The 21609-nt window shown below is 38.2% G+C and overlaps 1 protein-coding gene across 2 annotated transcripts in view; it reads right to left on the bottom strand.

Annotated features, from left to right (window-relative positions):
- LOC306888149 (SH2 domain-containing adapter protein F-like) overlaps positions 1 to 21609 on the bottom strand; it is a 111236-nt gene that overhangs the window by 21760 nt on the left and 67867 nt on the right. The window contains exons 3-4 of one of the 2 annotated variants that reach the window (XM_079446305.1): positions 16069 to 16278; positions 14104 to 14184 (exon numbers count right to left, since the gene is read on the bottom strand). In XM_079446305.1, the coding sequence (XP_079302431.1) occupies positions 14104 to 14184; positions 16069 to 16278 (291 nt within the window). The remainder of the gene's footprint in view (positions 1 to 14103; positions 14185 to 16068; positions 16279 to 21609) is intronic. The other variant, XM_079446306.1, reaches the window with a different exon arrangement.

The following is a 21609-nucleotide window of genomic DNA, read 5'->3' as shown; positions in this document are numbered from 1 at the left end:
TTTTAGCACACTAAAGTGACTAGGAGCATGAAATTATCCAGCCATGACTTCAGTTCCACAGGATTATAAATATGAGGAACACAAAGCCCAAATTCCCTTAATCATCCATCACAAGGAGTAAAACCGAAGAATATAGTTCTGATGTGCAGAACAAGATTGTTGAGCTTCACAAAACAGAAAGTGGCTGTAAAAAAAAAAAAAAAAAGAGTTAAAGCATTGAAAATCCCCATTTCCACCATCAGGCTAATAATGAAAAATTTCCAATCAACTAAAGAGGTTACAGATCTGCCTGGAAGAGGACGTGTGTCTATATCGTCCTAATGCACGGTGAGGAGGAGAGTTTGAGTGGCCAAAGACTCTCCAAGGACCACAGCTGGAGAATTGCAGAAAAAGGTCGAGTTTCGGGGTCAGAAAACCTAAATTCAAAAAAGCCTCGTTCAAATGGGTTTCAAGAAAAATTCTCCTAGCTCATCCAAAAACAAACTCCAGTATATTCAGTTGTCAGACACGACTGGAACTTCAAATGGGACTGACTTCTATGGTCAGATTAAACAAAATAAAGAGCTTTTTGGCAGAAAACCCACCAGAATAGTTTAGTACAAACAGGAATAAAAAGTACACCATGTCCACGGTTAAATATACTGCTGGATCTTTAATGTTGTGGGCCTGTTTTTCTGCCAGAGGTCCTGAACATCTTGTTCAGATGCATGGCATCGTGGATTCTATCAGATACCAACAGATAAAATATCTAAACCTGACTGCCTCTGTTAGAAATCTTATAATGGGCCGTGTTTGGATCTTCCATCAGAACAATGATCCAAAACAAACATCAAAATCAACACAAAAATGTGTCACTGAGCACAAAATGAAGCTTCTGCCAGTCCTCTGACCTGAACCCTGTAGACAATGAGTGAGGTGAACTGAAGAGAAGAAGCTGTGAATCTGAAGGATCTGGAGAGCTTCTGGATGAAGAAAATGGTCTCTGATCTCTTATCAGGTGTTCTCCAAACTCTTCAGACATTATAGGAGAAAACTCAGAGCTGTTATCTTGGGAAAAGGACGTCGCAATAATTGGGTGCCAATAATTGTGGCCAACATGAACCAGAGAAAGCATTTATTTCACAATGAGATTTTCCACCCACTTTCAATTGTTTTACTTCAATGATATGCCACAATTTTGTGAATTTTTTAAATTAAAGATCAAAAGGATAAACAATGCAGATTTATTATCACAGCTGCCTTTGCTCATATTTACAGAGGGTGCCAATATTAGTGGAGGGCACTACATATAACATTATACATATAAAAAACGCTGAAAACACAATTCAATAATTTTAAATGCTACAAGTGAATTTAGGCATCACAACACGATAATGTACAATATGAAAAATGGATATTCATTCTGAGATTTGCTAAAGGTTAAAAGTTAATTTAACAGTGTTATTAAACTATTGGTGCTTTTAATTATAGCTTTCCTGTAGCTCAAATAGTAGAGCATGGCGCTAGCAACGCGAAGGTCGTGGGTTCGATTCCCAGGGAAAGCAAGATCTGATAAAATGTAAAAACTGTAACTTGAATGCAATGTAAGTCGCTTTGGATAAAAGCGTCTGCTAAATGCATAAATGTAAATGTTTAAAGGTTCATTTGGTGATGACAAACAAAAAAAACAAAGAGGGAAAATGAGCATGAACCATTAAATATCCCATATTGACTGATACTGATAAACTTAAAATATATTTGGTAACACTTAAAGCCTTTAATGTATAATGCATTATAAAGCTATTGATAATGCATGTTGTAATGCATTATATATTTTCATAAACAATTGTAGCCAAAGTTAACATGCATTATAATATTTGAAGGGTTGTTTTTTATGTGGTTTAATGCATTATACTATCTAAAGGTGTAACAATGAATTAATAAGTGTCTTAATGCATTATAACCAGGGTGCGATTTGTAGGGGGGGGGGATTTCCCCCCCTCTGGTCTGTGCATTCCTGCCTCTGCTGAATCACTTTTATCCCCTGTGGGGATAAAAGTTTTACCAATATATTGTGCATTTCCATAAAGCACACACAAATAACACCGAAGGACAGAAATGACAGGAAATGGAACGGTTTCATGTTATTACCATGTTATTACCATGTTATTACCATGTTATTACCAACTGCGGTACAGTTTGGCTCTTCTTTTTTTGACAGTTTTTTTTTCTCGACATGTATTTGACTATTTTAACTTCAGTAGACAGAAATGTGGCTGTGGTGTCTATGTGTGAACATCTTTGTGATTATTAATAAAACATTTAAATTAAATATCTCATATTGACTGATACCGATAAATTTAAAAATCTATTTTACCAACATATTGTGCATCCCCATAACTCAAACAAAAACAACACAGGAAACTTAACTATTACCATGTTATTACCTTATTATTAACATTGTAGTTCAAGGTACTTTAAGGAAAAGCATTGTAAAACTATACTACTAATGGCCATGGGTTTGTCAAGGTATGGTTTGGTACTTCTTTTCTTAGCACATGTCCGTATTTGACTATAATTTATCTTCAGTAGACAGAAACATGACCGTAGCGTCGAGTGTATTTGTGTTTATTAATTCTAGCGCAACATTACCCACAGTGCATGCTTCTCTTATCTCAACGCTTCCCAGTGACCACTTCTGTCCATGAATTAACTCTGCAGTGCCAGTTAATTAAAAACAGCACAGAGCGAGTCAGAGTACACTGGGAGTTAGAAATGAGACGTCGCCGTCACTTAAGCTCCGAACCGCGTCTATTTATTAATGAAACAAGCAACAAATCCCTTCATTCTGCTTTCCGTGCATCTTCTCCCTGTCAGCCTGCTGACAGAAACAGCTCGGTCCAAAACAAACACCACACACAAACAAAAGCTCCTCTGGAGGCAGGATGGATACAACCCACGGCTCTGAAATTCAAAGCAAACGCACTTGTGATTCATTTGGCATCGGATGCTTTCAGCACTTGACAGGCAAATGACCCGAACCCTCTGCGCGTCCGGAATAAAGCCGGCGGTTTGTTGACTGTGCTGTCAGGTGTTTTACGAGCCGATAAACGCACTCGGTTATGAACTCGCCCTTGTTTTTGACTCCTGAGTGCTCCACGTGAGCAACTCCTAGATAAAACATTAACCCTTAAATGCATACCTCGGGTCTTTAGCGACCAGGGACATAATTCACTACCCTCTCCCTCCTTCATGGTTTTAAAGTTAGGCATCAACTTTCACCCTTAAAAATAAAGCGATGCCATAGAAGAACCATTTTTGGTTCCACAAAGAACCATTCAGTCAAAGGTTCTTTAAAGAACCATTTCTTTACCTTTTTTATAATTTGAAGAACCTTCTTTCGCCACAAAGAAGCTTTTGTGAAACAGAAAGTTTCTTCAGATGTTAAAGGTTCTTTTTGGAACCGTTTAGACAAAAAGGTTATTCTATGGCATCGTGAAGCACCTTTATCTTTAAGAGTGTTCTTCAGTCTATTCATTATCATTTAGTCATTTAGCAGACACTTTTATCCAAATGAGGACAATGGAAGCAATCAAAATGAACAAAAGAGCAATGATATGCAAGTGCTATAACAAGTCTCAGTTAGCTTAACGCAGTACACATAGCAAGTTTTTTTTTTTTTTATATAAGAAATACAAAGAAAACAGACAGAACAGAAAAAGAGTAGAGCAAGCTAGTGTTGGAGGCCTTTTTTGCTTTTGTTAATTGCATAATAAATAAAAAGAAAACGAATAGATAAAATACAAAATGATTAGAGAAGCTATTGCTATTTATTTTTTTAAAGAAAATAAGCAGTTTGTAAATGAATAGAGTGCAAGTCTAAAAGGGGCATTCTTTAAAGAATAGAATTAGAATAGAGTGCTAGAGTTAGAGGGTCAAATAAAGATGGAAGAGATGTGTTTTAGTCGATTCTTGAAGATGGTTAAGGACTCAGCTGCTCATTATAAACAATACAACAAGACAAAAGATAATAAAATATAAAAGAATGGCTGTTTTCTGATACATTTTTTTGTAAAAAGTGTATAGGGTCGCTAGAGACCTGAGGTATGTAAATGAGTAAGCATACTGTATTTTTCCTGCATAACTATATTTACATATCTGCTGACTCAATACTGCAATGCATCTTTATTCCTCGAGGTGGCACTGTTTGATACACAATGATGGCGTGATGTTTCACTCATAAAACAAAAGAATATCATCAGCTGCCAGTGATCAAAATATGGATTTTGAAGCCAATAAAAACAATAGTTTTGAGAATATGGTTGAGATCGTGAATATGAGCCAGATGCTGAATGTAATGTGGAAGTGCGCTCTGACGATGACAGCGATGGTAAAATCATCTGCTCAAATCGAACCCTTCTAAGTTTGAAAAGGTAACGAAGTATGCTTTATTTTATTCTTCTGTAATTGTTCTTAAAATATCAGGAGTTTTTTGCTACTGCAGGAGATCCAGAGATCCATCCGTGCTGGATATATAGGTCCGGGTCGCTAAAGACCCGAATACGTAATAATGATTGCCAAAACATTCATGCATTTAAGGGTTAAGCAGGAATCTCGAATAGCACTTGTGAAGATATGATGGTGGTTGACAGAGCCGTAATAATCCACCTGTGTTTCGCTGAACAGAACCGATCTAGCGAGGTCAGCAACTTTGAGAGCTCATATATTAAGTTTCTCCGCAGCGGGTGAAGTGAAGGCCTGAAAGCAGCCTGATTAACGAGCTCATTCTCATTGGGTGCCGCAGATTAGCGTGTAATTGTTTTGGGAGAGCGGAGCTTCGCCTCTTGTGTCTGTAGGAAAGCAAAAGTGAATTCGCAGCCACCCAGATAAGATGAATTGTGTATGTAACCCTGGAGCACAAAACCAGTCATAAGAGGGAGCTGACTTTCAGAGAAAAGCAAGCAATTTGGATGCTAAAATAAAAGAGGAAGTCAGTTAGAGCTCCAGCAAAAACAAAGGGCATGGATAAATCAAGAGTTTGGAAACCACCAGCAACCAACAACTACCTGATCGGCTGAGAAAACAACAGTATCATAAAAGCTGTTAAAATGAATACTAAAAGACATGTCTGTAAAATCACCAACAACTTCCAGAAAGCTGGGGTGATGCTCTGACAATCTACTGTCCTCAGGAGACTTTTACACAGAATTACAGATGCTACACAGCAAGATGCAAACCTCTGACCAGCACCAAACATAGAAAGACAAGAGTAGAGTTTGCAAAAAAGCACAAAGGTGAGCCAGAAGAGTTTTGGAACTGTGATTATGAACCGATGAGACAAAGATGAACCTTTATCTAAGTGATGGGAAAGCAAAAATGTGGAGAAAGAAAGGGAACTGCAATGATCCCAAGCATACAGCCTCATCTGTAAAGCATGGTGGAGGTGGTGTCATGGTATGGGCATGCATGGCTGTCTCTGGAACAGGCCCTCTCAACTTTACTGATGACTTAATGTATGATGACAGTAGCAGAATGAATTTGGAAGGGTACAATACCATCTTGCCTACCAATATTCAAGAAAATGCCACCAGATTCATTGGTAAGTGCTTCATATTGCATCAGGACAATGACCCAAAACACCCTGCCAGTTCAGTCAAGGAATTTATAAGAGCAAAGAAATGGAAAGTGTTAGATTGCCCAAGTCAGTCTCCAGATTTAAATCTGATTGAACATGAATTTCAGCAGCTGAAGAGGAGAGTAAAGGCAGAAACTCCCCAAAACAAGCAACAATTGGGATTGTCTGCATTAAAGGCTGGGAAAAGTATTTCAAAGGATGAGAGCAAGAGTCTGGTGATGTCTATGGGTCTCAGACTCACTGCTGTGATTGTGTGCAAGGGATCTGCAACTAAATAATAGCTTTTAATCTTTTATATCTGCCTTATGTTCAACTGTCCCAATACTTATGCTCACATCTATGAGTGGGATGAACTCTAAAAGTGCTGTTCTTTTTATTTGGTAAAACATGTATGTGTTGAAACGGCTAATAATAAAATGTGACATTCTGCAGTTTTGTCTCATATTCATCTTTTAATCATATTTGCAAATGTCTTGACTCCACAGCCAACAGAGAAAGTTTGTCTTCACTGCTCCAATACTTATGGAGGGGACTGTATATATATATATATGATTTAATCTCATTAACACAATCAATATTTACAGAAGTACTTATACTCAAGCATCCAATTAAATATGAAACAAACAAAAAATAAATAAATAAAAAATAAATCAACATCAGTGAATGGAAAAGAGCCAGAGACTCAGTCATGAAGTGAATAAAATAGCAGAGATCTTGAGTTTTGTTCTTTTAAAGACGGAGTGTGAAAAACAAATGAAGCTGGAACAGCGGGATCACGAGGACTCGAGAGTATCGTTTACTTTTGCCGTTACTCTCAAAAAAAAAATGATTTTATGATTGCAAAGGCGCAACAACACCAATTACAACAGCAATTACACACTGCTCCTTTGACAGGCACTCTTCTGCTCTCTCTCTCAGCTCATTTTACCAAATCACAACGAATGAGGAACCCGCTGTCACCAAATAATAGCCAATTTAATAAAAGTGGCAGAAGAGCTGCAATATCACAAGCACCAGCCTCAGATTAATATTGATGCACAGATGCATAAATACAGCAGCGACAGCTTTGAACTTTGGCTGAGCTCCCCAGTCTGCCACGGCTGAGGCTGATATAGTCTTACACACAGTGTCTGTTCGCTGTCCTTTCCTTGAACCGCCAGCAAAATTGGGGGAAAAGAGTGTGCAAAAAAGGCTGCCTCAATTTCCCACAATTCCCCTGGGCAGGACTCAGGCAGGCAGGCCGGTTTATCTCATGCTCCAGATTTGAAAGCAGAGACGCTGAAGGCTCGGTTCATCCGGATCCGGCCGCTGTAAACAGCACAACGGATGGATTTCATTTCACACTTTTCATCGCAGACCTAATTAAGACATCAGGACAGAAAAAAGGGCCACGATCAGGCTTTAGGGCAGATGAAGAAGCATGAATCGATTCCACGATAAGACATGAAATATTAATGGCTCAGGGTCCGATGTACTGAAGCGACACGACTGACGAGGTTAGCTGCAATAGTATCCGACAGCGCTGAAGTCTCATAAAACAGCATCAAACATTCATACAGACTCAATAACAGCCACAATCCACTCCTCTGCTTTCTAATGAACCGTCAGCTCGACTGACTTCAGGAGAAACGTGACTTCGAGGAGCACCCGCTCTCCTAAAGAGCCTCTTGAGCGGCTGCTGGCAGATTGTATGTGCATTTAAAACATGGGGGTGTGAGGTAATTATACGGTGGAAACGCGGTAAAGTGTGTTGCCTACGCCTCGAGCGCAATTAGAAAAGTCAAGCGCCTTTTCAAAAGCTCACAGCAGTTCCTGTGGTATTTCAGCGCAGCCATCTGTGATAAAACAGTTAGTGTGAGCAGATTTCTGATAGAAGTCAGAACCTCAGAAAGAGACATTTCTTAAGATTAATTCTAAGATGCTAGTAAGAATGTTCCTAAATGCATTTCTTGCATGAACTTAGGATCTCAAATATTTTCATGATGCAAAAATGTCTAAAAAATGCAGTTTTAGTAGGGTAACAAACATTTCAAATGCTTTAAGACCATCAAAATACACATGCATTTTTTATTTTATTTAGTTTTTTGGTTGTTCAAGATTTTTAACCTGTTTTTTTAATTATTATAATTTTTTTTTAATAGAGATATAATCAATTAAAAACAAAATGCTACACATTTCAAGTACAGTCATTATGACCCAGGTATGGAGCACCATTAGGTGTCAAAAATACTTTCTGTAAAATTATCTACGAAGTTAGTGTCAAAATATATTTTGTTGATGAAATATTGCAGCATGACAAACTGATCACTTTTTTCATCTGAGAGTAAAAGTTTATGCAAGTAAAATGAATTTGTTTGAAAATGTTCAGAGTAATATTTAGGTTGTTTTGATGGTGTTTTGTTAGAAATAAATGGACTGTTTTTGTAGTAATAACATGGTAATGATGTCAAATAGTTGCTGATCAGAAACATGGTTTTGACTGAAAAATATGAAGTTATGGCTGTTTTATGTTTTTCTTTTTTCTGTTTTATTATTAAATTGACAATTATTTGGGTCAAAACGGACCTGGAATGTGAAAAGAGTACACAGATTTTGAAAGCATTTTCTTAACATTACAATGACAGCTTTTGATGATTGTATGGCAACTCCTGCTGAAGACTCACTGATTAATGCAATTAAAAACACCTCAAAAGCAGTCTTTTTTTTTTCTCACCCCCTGCAGGCTGTTATAACCATACGTGTGCACACTGTTTTCATCACTAACTGACTTGACAAGAGTTCAGCACTTGCTGCTGTTGCATTTTTAATGCGCTGTGTTTTAAATAGTCATTTTTTTAAGAATCTCATAATCGGAGCATCTGTTGCATTAATTTGTGCTCTCTCTAGAGTGATTGTGTCCGGTGTGTGTCTGCGCTTATATGTGCTGAAGATTATGTTGTAACTATAGAATTAAAAAAGTCATGTATAGTCATGACCGATTTACATGATCGATCGCTGGTGCACATCTCTAGTATCAGTTATATCAGTCACATATGTATATAGAGTTATGTTGTAACTCGTAATATTTAAAACAACCCCATAATTTCATTAAACATCTTACATTTGGTGATTTAAGACAAGTTGGAGGTTATCACATCTTTAAAGGTCCCATGACATGCTGTTTTTTGGATGCTTTTATATAGGCCTATGTGGTCCCTAGTACTGTATCTGAAGTATCGTTCCCGAAATTCAGCCTTGGTGCAGAATTTCAGCCACTACGAGCCAGTCCCAAAATGAGCTTTCCTTAGTACATACCATTTCTGTGTCTGTAGCTTTAAATGCTAATGATGAGGAGAGAGGCGGGGCAAGGTGGAGGGTGGGTGTGGCCTGCAGCTTGCACCACGGTACCATGTGCTAATGTTGACAGTGGATGTATGGCAATGGCTCGTAGACACGCAGTCCTTCAAGCTTTTGAGTTTGACCCAGAATCTGATCCGGATGGAGAAGCACCGGATGAAGAAGTTGCAACTCAGCGGCTACAGCAGGACGTCTCCGAATGGTTAGTTTAAAATATTGTGTCTGGATACGGTCAGTGTTTCCCACATATAGACTTTACCTGGGCGGACCGCAGCAATATCCACCGCCCGCTGCCATCAGCTCCCGCGTCTCACACACACACACACACACACACACACACACGAGCGCGACTTTAGCACAATATTTAGTAACTTTCAGACCCTTTGGGCGGCTTTTTTCCCATAACGGGTACATACTAACAAACCTAACGACTTAAAAAGAAAAAAACCTTATCATGCAGTTGTAATATGTCTCCAGTACTGCCCCGCGAGCGTGAGGTCTCTCTCCCGGCGCAGTGTCCTCTCTCGGCGTCTGTTCTGAGCAGCGAGCGGCAGAGAAGCAGCGCTTTCAGTTTGCCTTAAAGCAGCAGACTCATCAATAAATCATTAACAAAACAGCGTTTCCAAGCACTTGTCGCTTACTGACTGTTTGGACTTTTAAATATGAACATAATTTGTCTGTTAATATGCGCAGTTTATTACTCAGACGCAAAACAGTTCTTCGCTCGTTTGCAAGCCATGATGTCTCTCGCTCTCCTCGCACGGGCGTAGCTCATTTTCTCATGGGCGGGCAAAGCAGAGAAAGGGGAGGTAACCTTTCCCCGTATGACGACATACGAGGAAGATTCCAGATCGGGCCATCTGAGCTCAATTTACACCTATCACCATTTATAGCCACTGGGGGACCATAGTCAGGCTAGGGGAACTCATATTAATGTTAAAAAACCTCATAAAGTGAAATTTTCATGCCATGAGACCTTTAAGAGCTTATTAACAATGATGTTCCAGAACATTATTTCCAGGAACTCTTCATAACAAAGTTATTATTATTATTGTATTCATCTTACAAAGTGATTGTGTCTCTTCAGAAGACTTGGATTAAAGTGTTTGCTTCACATGGATTGACTTTATGATGCCTTTATGACCTTTTTGGATTTTATAATTGTGGTCACGTGGACTTTCAATAGGGGCACAGAAACCTCTGAAATTTTAATAAAAATATACATTTAATTGTGTTTGGAATATGAAACAAAGTCAAGGGCTGGGACGACATGAGGGGGAGTGAATGATGACAAAAAAAATTTTTTTTGTTGAAATATCTCTTTAAGATTAGTATTTAATCTTAAAAACCATCTTAACTTTATTCTAACGTTTATGTTTTCCATAAATCTGGCATTAGGTGTGTGAGGTCATAATGCATGTGTGTGTGAAGATAAGCCCTCTGGCATTTCTGTCTCTGAAGTGGAGTCTTTGAGCTCCAAGAAAGCACCATGAGGCCGTGTGTGTGTGTGTGTGTGTGTGTGTGTGTGTGTGTGTGTGTGTGAGAGATCATGACAGAAGACTGTTATCACACCATAGCAGCAGCAGCATGAGAATCAGACAGAGGGCAGCGTCTGTCATCCAGGACTGTGTGGAGACTCACAGACATTTTCACAGTCTGTGTTTGAGACGGACAACTGCATTAATAACATGCAGACAGATCAGGAGCAGACTGAGAGCGTCTGTGGCTACGTGTGTGCAATATACAGCCGTCAGTCCTGTTTTACAGTTAATATACGGTTACATTCACTTAGTGAAGGCACTTTTATAAACTGACTGTCATATTTCCAGACTGTGTGAATGAAACAACTATTTTTTACAACAGGTCATGTGATCTGAACCGCATACAGTCATCTAAAATAACAGTTAATAACTTCATCCAGTGAAAAAGTGTTCAGGTCTGAATCAGGAGAGAAATCTGCACAGATCAAAACAGTTCAAAACAGCTCTAAACTAATATGTGGCTGGATTTTGATGCGAGAGACAACAGGAGATGCACTTTTTCACTGGAGGAAGAGTTATTATGGATTATAGACTCCTATTTGAGTTAAAAACATCTTAATGCTGGATTTGTCTCAGCTTTTGTCTTCTCCAGATGTTAACTGATGGACTGGAGTGGTGTGGATTATTGTGATGTTTTTATCAGCTGTTTGGACTCTCATTCTGACGGCACCCATTCACTGCAGAGCATCCATTGCTGAGACACTGATGCAGAGACACATTTCTACAAACCTGATGAAGAAACACACTCATCCTAATCTTGGATGGCCTGAGGATGAACAGATTTTCAGCAAATTACTATACTACTTAGTCTATATTAAATACTATTTCAGTCTCTCTATTTCAAAATGTCATGTTTAATTCAATGCATTACTTGCCAATTCCTTGCACTTATTCTTGAAATGTACAAGCAATTTCTGAGGTTTTACTGCAGTATACGTCATTCCTTAAACATGGAAATAAACAGCTGCCTTTATATTTCAGGAAGGAGGGCATTATATCTGTGACATCAAAGGGTTTGTAAGCCCCTGGCTTGAGTCACAGCTCACTCTATTTGTAAGTAATGCAGTTTTTAAAGTTCTTTCATGTGTAACACAGACAAAGGGCGAGAAGAGTTGTCTCTGAGCATTTTGGTTTCACATTCTAGGTTTTTCTTTACAAACACACACACACACATTCTTTAGTGTCGTCACATTTGCACTCATCAATCACTCTGTGCCTATACATGTGGTGTGTGAGGAGACAGCAGCAGATAACCAGATGACTAATTAGGTGACACACAAGTGCACAGCCCTGCAGTGACCTACACAAGCACATATCAGCATCCAGCTGAAAGCAGCGCATTGATAAACACATGAGTGAATGTAACACACACACACACACACTTTAATGAATAAACTTGCTGGTAAATAAATATCGAGAGCTGTACGCATTGCAGAGAATCAGATGCACTGCAGCTCACCACAAGCTGATTTTAATGTTGTGCGGTTTGTTGGAGCAAACGAAGATTGATGAAATAGAAACATATATACGCCGCAGCCCTCGGTAATAACTCAAGCACTCATTTATGCTAAGTGCAATATTTCTCCCATTCGCTCGGCGTCACCTCGACTTCACAACCAACTGTATTTATCCTAATCAAGCATTTGCATTTTAAAACTGACAGACGAACTCCGTATGAAATTAAGACCAATCCTGGCACGCAAAAATGGCAGGACTAGAAATGCGAGTGGCGAATATTACATTATTCATGTAATAATGAAAACTAGCCAAATGCAAATAGAATGTAAAACTCTTCAACAGACACTGACCCAGAAACCTCTCCCTTAAAGGAATAGTGCACCCAAAAATACAAATGAGCTGAAAACCTAATTAGAATACATTTGTAGAAATCCGTCTCTGCATCAGTGTCTCAGCAATGGATGCGCTGCGGAAATAAGCTCAAACAAATCCAGCATGCAAAAAAAAAAATTCACTTGAGGAAGCGTTATTATTGATTATAGACTCATATTTGAGTTAAAAACATCTTAATGCTGGATGTGTTTCATCTTTTGTCTTCTCCAGATGTTAACTGATGGACTGGAGTGGTGTGGATTATTGTGATGTTTTTATCAGCTGTTTGGACTCTCATTCTGACGGCACCCATTCACATCCATTGATGAGACACTGATGCAGAGACACATTTCTACAAACCTGATGAAGAAACAAACTCATCCTGATCTCAGATGGCCTGAGGACATTTTCAGCTCATTTTCATCTTTGGCTGAACTATTCCTTTAAGTGCTGTATGCACATAGCCTCCATTAATGGTAAGCCCCTAATGAGCGTTTCTCTGATGTCGTGACCTCAGGGTGACCTTTTGACCTCTGGAATCAGGGGTTGAGCCTTGAGACGGACTCCAGACTGCTTACCAGATGTCTCGAGGGGGTTCTGCTATGATTGACGTTCCTTGAAGATTTATTTTTGAAAATTTTTCTGAAGGCAGAGAAACGTGAGTATTAAGGGTCCGTGGGAAGGTTACTTAGAGGATCTGGTGGCAAGCCAGAGGCCTAGCGACTGATTTCCGATTTCTCTGCTTCCTGACGGAAAGAAACGTCAAAGCATGCTTTATCTACACTGAAGCGGATTGGCGAGAGGTATCGAAAAACTAGGACAAAGACATGTGGGAAATAATAAAGTCTTTGAAAGCTGCGTCTGTCTGACTGACAACAAAGAACTGTGATTTGCTCTCAAAGGAGGAGATGATTGGCCTTGATCCTCACGGTGGAGTAAAGTGTGTATCACAGTTAAAACAAACTCACACACAGATCTAAGTTAATCACACATTAAAGCATAAAACACAACAAATATAATATTCCACAATAAATGTAGCTTATGCTTAATCAGCAGCATTTGAGATCAGTTCCCTATTTCATCTTTTTAAGGTAGGAATACTTTTCTAGACTTCTACTTTTTTTTTATTGATGTTTTTAATGATACATACTGATTAATATTAAATAACATTTAAAATTTTACATTTATATCTAAATGATTGAAAAATATAATTTCTGTATTTTCAGCTTCTACTGAAAGTGTATCATGTTTTTAGTAGTGCTGTCGCATTAAAAATAAAAGGTTTTGTTTACATTATATATATATATATATATATATATGTGTGTGTGTACTGTGTATATTTATTATGTTTATATAAAGGCACATACATGCAGAATATAATTTGAAAATATTTACGTGTATATATTTATATTCATATAAATTATATCATATATAAATATACTTAATTTTAGATATTTTCTGAAATATATAAATGCATATGTGTGTATTTATATATGCATAATAAATATACACAATACACACACATATATTATGTAAACAAACACTTATTTCAGATGTGATTAATCATTTGACAGCACTAGTTTTTAATTTTTATAAACCGATGCACAAGTCCAATTAATCAGTTGTAATCAGCATCAGACTGTGGCATAGGTCTTAATCTGTGTATTTAACTCAGAATATTTCTTTAAGACAAAGAGAAACCTTAAGAATATTGTCCTCAGCAACAGACTCCTGTGATGCTAATGCTGTCAGACAGAGAGGAAAGCCTGAGTGCCGCAGTACCTGTGGAGGAGATGTGGGCATCTCTCCTGGACGCTCCTCTGCTCGTGTCCTCTCGACTAATGCAGTCATAACAGAGCAGTGCTGCTCCACACACACACACACACACACACACACAGGACAACAAAAAAAAAAGGAAAAGGAAAGGAACACCTTTCAAGAACTGATGCACAAAAATCGATCTGCTGGATATTTGTTATTATATTATTATTATATTGAATTAGTCATGAGTCCCTGAGCCAAATCTTCAGCCGACACACAATCACCACACCTGACACACACACACACACACGGTTTGTATGGTTTATGGGGACCTCTCCATAGGCGTAATGGTTTAAAAACTGTATTTTCTATCGCCCTACACCTAAACCTACCCCTTACAGGAAACTGTGCATTTTTAGATTTTCAAAAATACTAATTCTTAATGACTTATAAGCCTTTTGAATTACGGGGACACTGAAAATGTTCTATAAATCACCTTCTCTTTGTAATACCGGTCATACCCATGTCATTATACACATTTGTGTCCTCATAAACCACATAAACATGCACACACACACACACACACCTCGAGATCCGTCCGCAGATAAGCGTCAGACTTTCTCACACTGAAATGAGCCGTTCCTGAAGTCTCGACTGAGGAACAGAGTTGCTATCTTTCAGAGAGAGAGAGAGGAAGAGATACCAAATCTCCCAGCATTCCCAGCAACAGACGGATACAGCAACGGCTGAGATATTAAAATGAGCCTGTTTACACATTCACGTTGATTTGCAATGAAAATGTTTGAGAATTTACGCTCCAACCTATTCAGTAAAGAGTGAGACCTCCACCAATGAGAAACTATTTAATTAGCAATCACAGCCAAAACACAAAAATCAACTTTCACCAAACACATTCAATAAATAGCAAAGAGAAAAAGCCCTGATTTATATAAATGACTTTGAGAATGCATAATTTCTACAAACTCTGCAATGCAAAAGGTTAAAGAGCCTTGGTTAATGATTTTCCAAAATTCTCTCATACTTATGAAATCAAATGATATATAATTTTTAGAGAGTATTTTGAGTTTTATAAATAGAATATTCTCATATTTTAGCATGTTAAATTTAATTGTTAAATGTAATACTTTAAAAAAAAAATTTAATAAAGTTAAAATATTAAATAATATTAAATAATGAATTCTTAAATAAAATAAATAAACACAAAAATCTACTTTCACCAAACACATTCAATAAATAGCAAAGAGAAAAAGCCCTGATTTATATAAATGATGCCGCAGTCAGTCACACTAGACTTTGAGCATGCATCATCTCTACAAACCCTGCAATGGTCGTAATATGACGTCACACTCTGTGGCCTCTTTTTAAAATCATTATACAAACAAAATACAAAAATATGCAATCTATTCCACTGTACATTGCAATACTGCAGATTTAAAGTTTGCTTGATTTTAATTCAATTGTAATATCTTCTACTGGTCATTCATGTGTTCCCATGATAACACTGCATAGGTCAGAGTTCATTATGTCACATGAGCTTGTGTTTGCATGCATATGACTGAAAGTCATTAGGAATGAAAAGTGTAGCATGACCATCGCTCGAGCTGAAAACTGCAGTATTTTACTAAATATTTTGCTACTAAATGCCATGCAGGGGTTCGAATGAACCATTGCACGAATCATTTTTAACCAGCTTATTCATATGAATCTTCTAAATGAACCAGAGTATAATAAAGCTCTACAGCGTTGGAAAAAAAAATACTCTTCAGTGGAAAATCTAAAGTTTCGGAGACAGTTGAGCAACTAGTTAGTAGCATCACTAGTTTAGTTAGTAACTCCCCAACAGCACCCACCACCACCAACAGAACTGGGATCAGGACTTGTTATATATCTGACTGTTCAGTATTATCAATCACTACTGGAAAGACAATAATCACACACATGTGGAAGGAATGAAGCGGGCCGAACCTGCGAAGGCTTTGGATATGCGGTCTTTCTTCCACTCCCAGGGCTGGTCGTACTCCTCCGGCGGCCTCTCGTCGTCCTGCGGTAATCTGCTCTCACGGGAACACACGCATCCGTCCGGATCGCTCCCGTTCTCCTCCGGCTCGTACGGGGTGTCATAGAGCGGCAGCTGCCGGACCGGACTGTCTTTAGGAGCGCGACCGCCTCGGATTTCTGCCAAACCAAGAGAGGAGACCACAACATATCAACAGTCTGGGCTAGTTTCAGCATGTTTTTCTATTTTACACATTTGTGACCCTGGACCACACAACTAGTCATAAGGGTCCATTTTTTATTATATATTTTTTATTATTTATTATAATTTATATAAATAAGCTTTCCAATGATGTATGGTTTGTTAGGATAGTTAAGATAACTTTGAAAATCTGGAATCTGAGGGAGCTAAAAAATCTAAATATTGAGAAAATCACCTTTAAAGTTGTTCAAATGAAGTTCTTAGCAATGCATATTACTAATCAAAAATTAAGTTTTGATATATTTACGGAATGAAATTTACAAAATATCTTCATGGAACATGATCGTAATATCCTAATGATTTTTTTCATAAAAGAGAAATGTATAATTTTGATCCATACAATGTATTGTTGGCTATTGCTACAAATATACCTGTGTTACTCATGACTGCTTTTGTGCTGCAGGGACACATTTATGCATTTAGCAGGCACTTTTATACAAAGTGACCAATGATAAAGGCACATAAGCAATTCATCACAGAGCCCACACTGCCAGGTTTATTTGAAAGCTAGAACAGGAAACTATTTTAACAACTGAATTGATCAACATAGACTGGCATTTTCAGTCAAAATCCCAGATTTATTTTTCCAAAGTTTAGTCAAAAGCGGTCATTTAGCCGCAGGGTGCCGTTTCAGATGGTTTCATTATGCATTCAGGCTAAGGTTAAGTGTTAAGTGCTTAAAAGCTTCAGTGAAACGAACAAAAACAAGCCCAAAAGACCTAACATGCTGAGTTTAATGGTCAGACCTGCAGCGCTGAGAGACTCATCTGAACACAACAGAGATAAACCAGAGCTCAAGTCCTGCAAAATGACCTCTGAATCTCATCTGAACACAGAGATCTGCCGCTGATGACCTAGAGATCCACCAGAGATCAGACTGCACCAGCAACACTGAAATAAACTGCAGTGCCTGTAGCTTGAAGAAAAGACTGCATGTTTCAGCTTAAAGTGACTGTTTTAGGGCTGCAACTAACAATTATTTTGATAAATCGATTAATCTGTCAATTATGCCTTTGATTAACTGATTGATCAATCGATTAATTGGATTTAAAAACCCAAATTTTATTTACAGTATTTTATAAAACAAATAAAAAAAAGTGTGCAAACTGAAGAATGCATCTATGTAGGCTATACTATACATTATGTGCCAAAAAAATAAGGCGCAAGGCATTTAAAATAAACATTACATTCTAAAGCTTGCACACCATAATAAAGTAAAACAATAGCATATACTACACATACACATTTACTTATCTGAACACAGAAATTATATTATATTTATACCCCATTTCAATAGGCCCTTCACATTCACTGCTCTCATAAAAACTAATTTCTTGTTCATCTTAAACATTTAACATCCGATCCAAAGAAATTGCATATTTAACATTACAAAGTCAGAATGATCGCACTCCTGTTCTATTGCGCACTTTAGTGAAGTTTAAGGAGTGTCACCCTTTATCTTGACGAGCCTTTATGCAAAGCATGCCTTTTGAACATTTGCACAAAGAAAAACCCATACAACCTGGGCTGAGGGAAAAATGTCTCTAATGCATTAAACAGCACTTGCACATGTCAGCAAATGCTGTTAAACTATATGCTTTTGTTTGAAGCTTAATAAGAAGCTTTCTCATGTTTAGGAGAACTTGGGTCATGCGCTTTTCCCACAGAAGCTTGCTGCATGACAATTTTGATTAGTTGTTGTTGCAATTTGTTTAATGAACACTGGCCAGCCTCCAGACTCAAAGTTGGCCGATTAAAGATGTAGAACAACAAACACACAGCAGTAGTGTAGCTCTGTCCTTGACCTCCAGGGGTCACTGGAAACTGGACTGCACACATCTGTCACCCTTCACTACAAAACACAGAAATCCTGTCACCTCTGATCAACAGACAGTGGTGTGTCCATCGCTCTCTCTCTAAAAGCACGAGCATCTCTCTCTGGTTCTCTGGGGTGGCATGAAGCTGTTAGCAAGCGTGCTAATGGTATGGTATAATGCAGAGACGCTCATGGAATGAAATATAACCCCACAGTGCTGCATAATTGCCTCTATGCTCAGGGGAGCTCTTGCGGAAAAACGAGAAAAGTGTAGAGAATAGAGAAAGAGAGAGTTTGAGAGAGATCTTCATATAAGCCATGTGTCTGCAGAAGCCTGGATCGTTACATTGTACTCTTAACTAGAGATGCAATGCAATTTCAGCAATCGCATGTTTTTGGCCGAAACAGCAACAGCTATCCGGCATGAACAGCAGCCTGTAGAGCAGGAGTGTGTGTTCTGAACTCAGGCTTACATGCGCTCAGGCAAGTTACTGCGGTCTGGAGAAATGGGTGTATCCGCCGGAGATCGTAACGATAATTACGGCTTCCAGCAGAACCGAATCCAGCCGAGGAGCTGGTGCCCTTTCACCCATCACGTCTGCAACATTTCAGGGATCAAAGGTCAAACGGAAACCTGGCATTCACTCACACACACACACTCTCAGTCACACACAATCACACTGTCACACACACACACACACTTAAACACATGCTGCTGCCCACCCACCACGCAAACACGCTTCCTCTCCAGGTGTCAGACGCTCTGTGTGTGTGAGACTGTGTGTGTGTGAGACTGTGTGTGTGTGAAACTGTGTGTGAGTGCGTGTACTTTCAGAGACAGTTGGTACAGTATCGCGTATCTTGTCAGTGTCTGCACTTGCTTGGCCATTTTTAGTTGATAAACAGGAAAGTGGATCCAGCTGAATGGAAATGGTGATTTGTTGGATTGGTATAAAAAAGGTTATTATACCGCGGCAGTCGTCGTGTGAAGCCCTCTTAGTGTGAAGACCATCGACTCTACCGTGCGACTCCACCGGGCAGGGACACCAGCAAGGGATAGAAGTATCGCTTTTATTTTAGTTTTTCATTTATATGTTTATTATTGAAATGTTGTTATATGCATGTGTCAATTTTATTTAATTTCTTTATTTTCTTAAATGTGTGGGTATATAGTATTTATAGAGTTGTAACTTTTAGTTTTAGTTACTTTTTCTTATTTGTAAGTCGCTTTGGACAAAAGTGTCTGCTAAATGACAAAAGTAAAGTAAGTAAGTAAGTAAAGTGTGTGTGTGTGTGTGACTGTGAGTGTGTGTGTGTGACTGTGTGAGTGAGTGTGTGTGTGTGTGTGTGTGTGTGTGTGTGTGTGTGTGTGTGTGTGTGTGGTCTGATGGGCTCTGCTGATTTACAGTCCCACGCTGAGGGAATCAAAGCATGACCTTTATCTTTCCAGGAACCCATCGCTGAAGACTCTCCACTGCAAACGCTCCTGCTAAACATCAATGTTGTTATTGTGTGTGGATGAAGTTATTAAATGTTATTTAATGCTCCTCTTATCATCAAAAACCTCTTTACATGCATATACGGTCATTTCTAGATCTCCAAAGAGACAAATGTTATTGGTGTCACATTAAAGGTTCTTCAAACTAGTGCGGAGGATTTGGATTCATCCTTGAAAGTCATTTTTTATATATTTTATTCTTTTAATTTTTTTATTTTCTACTTAATTGTTTTATATTTATGTATATTCTTTGTGTTTGTATTCCATATAATTGCACTGTTCATGGAGCGGACCTGACTTACATTTCACTGCTGGTTATACACTGTATAATTAAGTATGTGACAAATAAACTCTTGAATCTTGAAAGTGATCCTTTCTGATTCTCTTTCTCGCTTTCTCTCTCACTTGTGTGCCTGTAAATCCACAAAAAGATAGAATGATAGAGGAATAGACAGAAAGATAGATAGAATGACAATGATAGCCAGACAAAATGACAGACAGACGGATGGACAAACAGAGCTAACAAGTGATAAAAAACACAGAATGAACAAAGGATGGATGATGATAGAACAATATATAGACAGAAAGATAGACAGAATGACAGAAAGAGATAGAATGATAGGATAAATGACAAAATGAACAAATGTTGAGCAAACAAACCAGCAACAGAATGATAGATTGATGGATGGATGGATGAAATGATAGAATGCTAGAAGAAATAATGGATGGAAGATAGAAGACACGATGGAGAATAAGAAGAAGGATAGAAGACAGACGGACGGACGGAATGACAGAAGAAACAATGAATGGATGGATGGGATGATATAATGTTAAAAGAAACAATGGATGGATGGAATTCTAGAAGAAATAATGGATGGATGGAAGGAATGCTAGAAGAAACGATGAATGGATGGATGGGATGATACAATAAACTATGGATGGATGAATGAATGGAATGCTAGAAGAAATTCATTGTTCTGTCGATGAGAAACCCTGAGTGTTGGAGAAGTTCTGAGACTCTGACCACATCCAGTTCTGATTCCAGTCACTCTTTCTTCATCTCTAACTCCATGCTCAGTGTTTCCTCCGGCTCAATCACAGAAGAGGAGGAAATAAGACATTACTGACTGGAGATTTCAAAAGCGCCTCTATGTCAGCCAAGTCCTCCACACATGAGCGTGTTTGGGTGAAATCAAACTCTGCATCAGCTGACAGCTGCTCTCCTCACCTCTCCAATCATTTGAATAAATTATCACCGAAAGCCCTTCACCGCTGCATCCATTCACTCTCCTGCAGGGCATTATGGGAACAAACATTAAACACAGGAACAAACACATCTCCTCCTGCAGCCCATCTCTGCCAAAGATATTTAAGGCTTACAGTCTTCAGTTTGACACCCAGAATGAGCTTTTCGCCTCTCCAGCGGGTGAATCGAGAAAATGTTCAATACAGAATGTCAAATGTTTTTAGATTAGCACAGGAATACAACCATTTCAGTTCAGTAAGTCAAGAACCAGTCCAGCTGATTCAGTGGGTGAGTTAACTCTAATAATGACTCAAAACAACAAGCCTGTTCAACAGATTCATTAAAAAGAATCAGATCGTAAGAGTCATTCTCTTGTGAACTGGCCTACAACAAAATTACATCTTTACCGTCTTTCTATTTGTTGTCCTTGTATTATATATAAAGAAATATAAATATGGGTTAAACAATGCATCATCATCATTCAGCGCAACAGATATATTTAGGTAAAAATTAAACATGCTTATTCTGACCTGTACTTTTTAAAATAGTAATCATACTAAATTGTATTATATTTATATAAATATATTATTTTAAAAATTATAATATATATAATATTATAATATATACACACACACAGAGACACACACACACACACAGACACACACACACACACACACACACACACACAC

This window comes from Barbus barbus (genome assembly GCF_936440315.1).
Source record: "Barbus barbus genome assembly, chromosome: 22".
Taxonomy (NCBI): Eukaryota; Metazoa; Chordata; class Actinopteri; order Cypriniformes; family Cyprinidae; genus Barbus; species Barbus barbus.
Note: the sequence above shows the minus strand (reverse complement) of the source record. Positions and strands in the feature narration are given on the sequence as shown.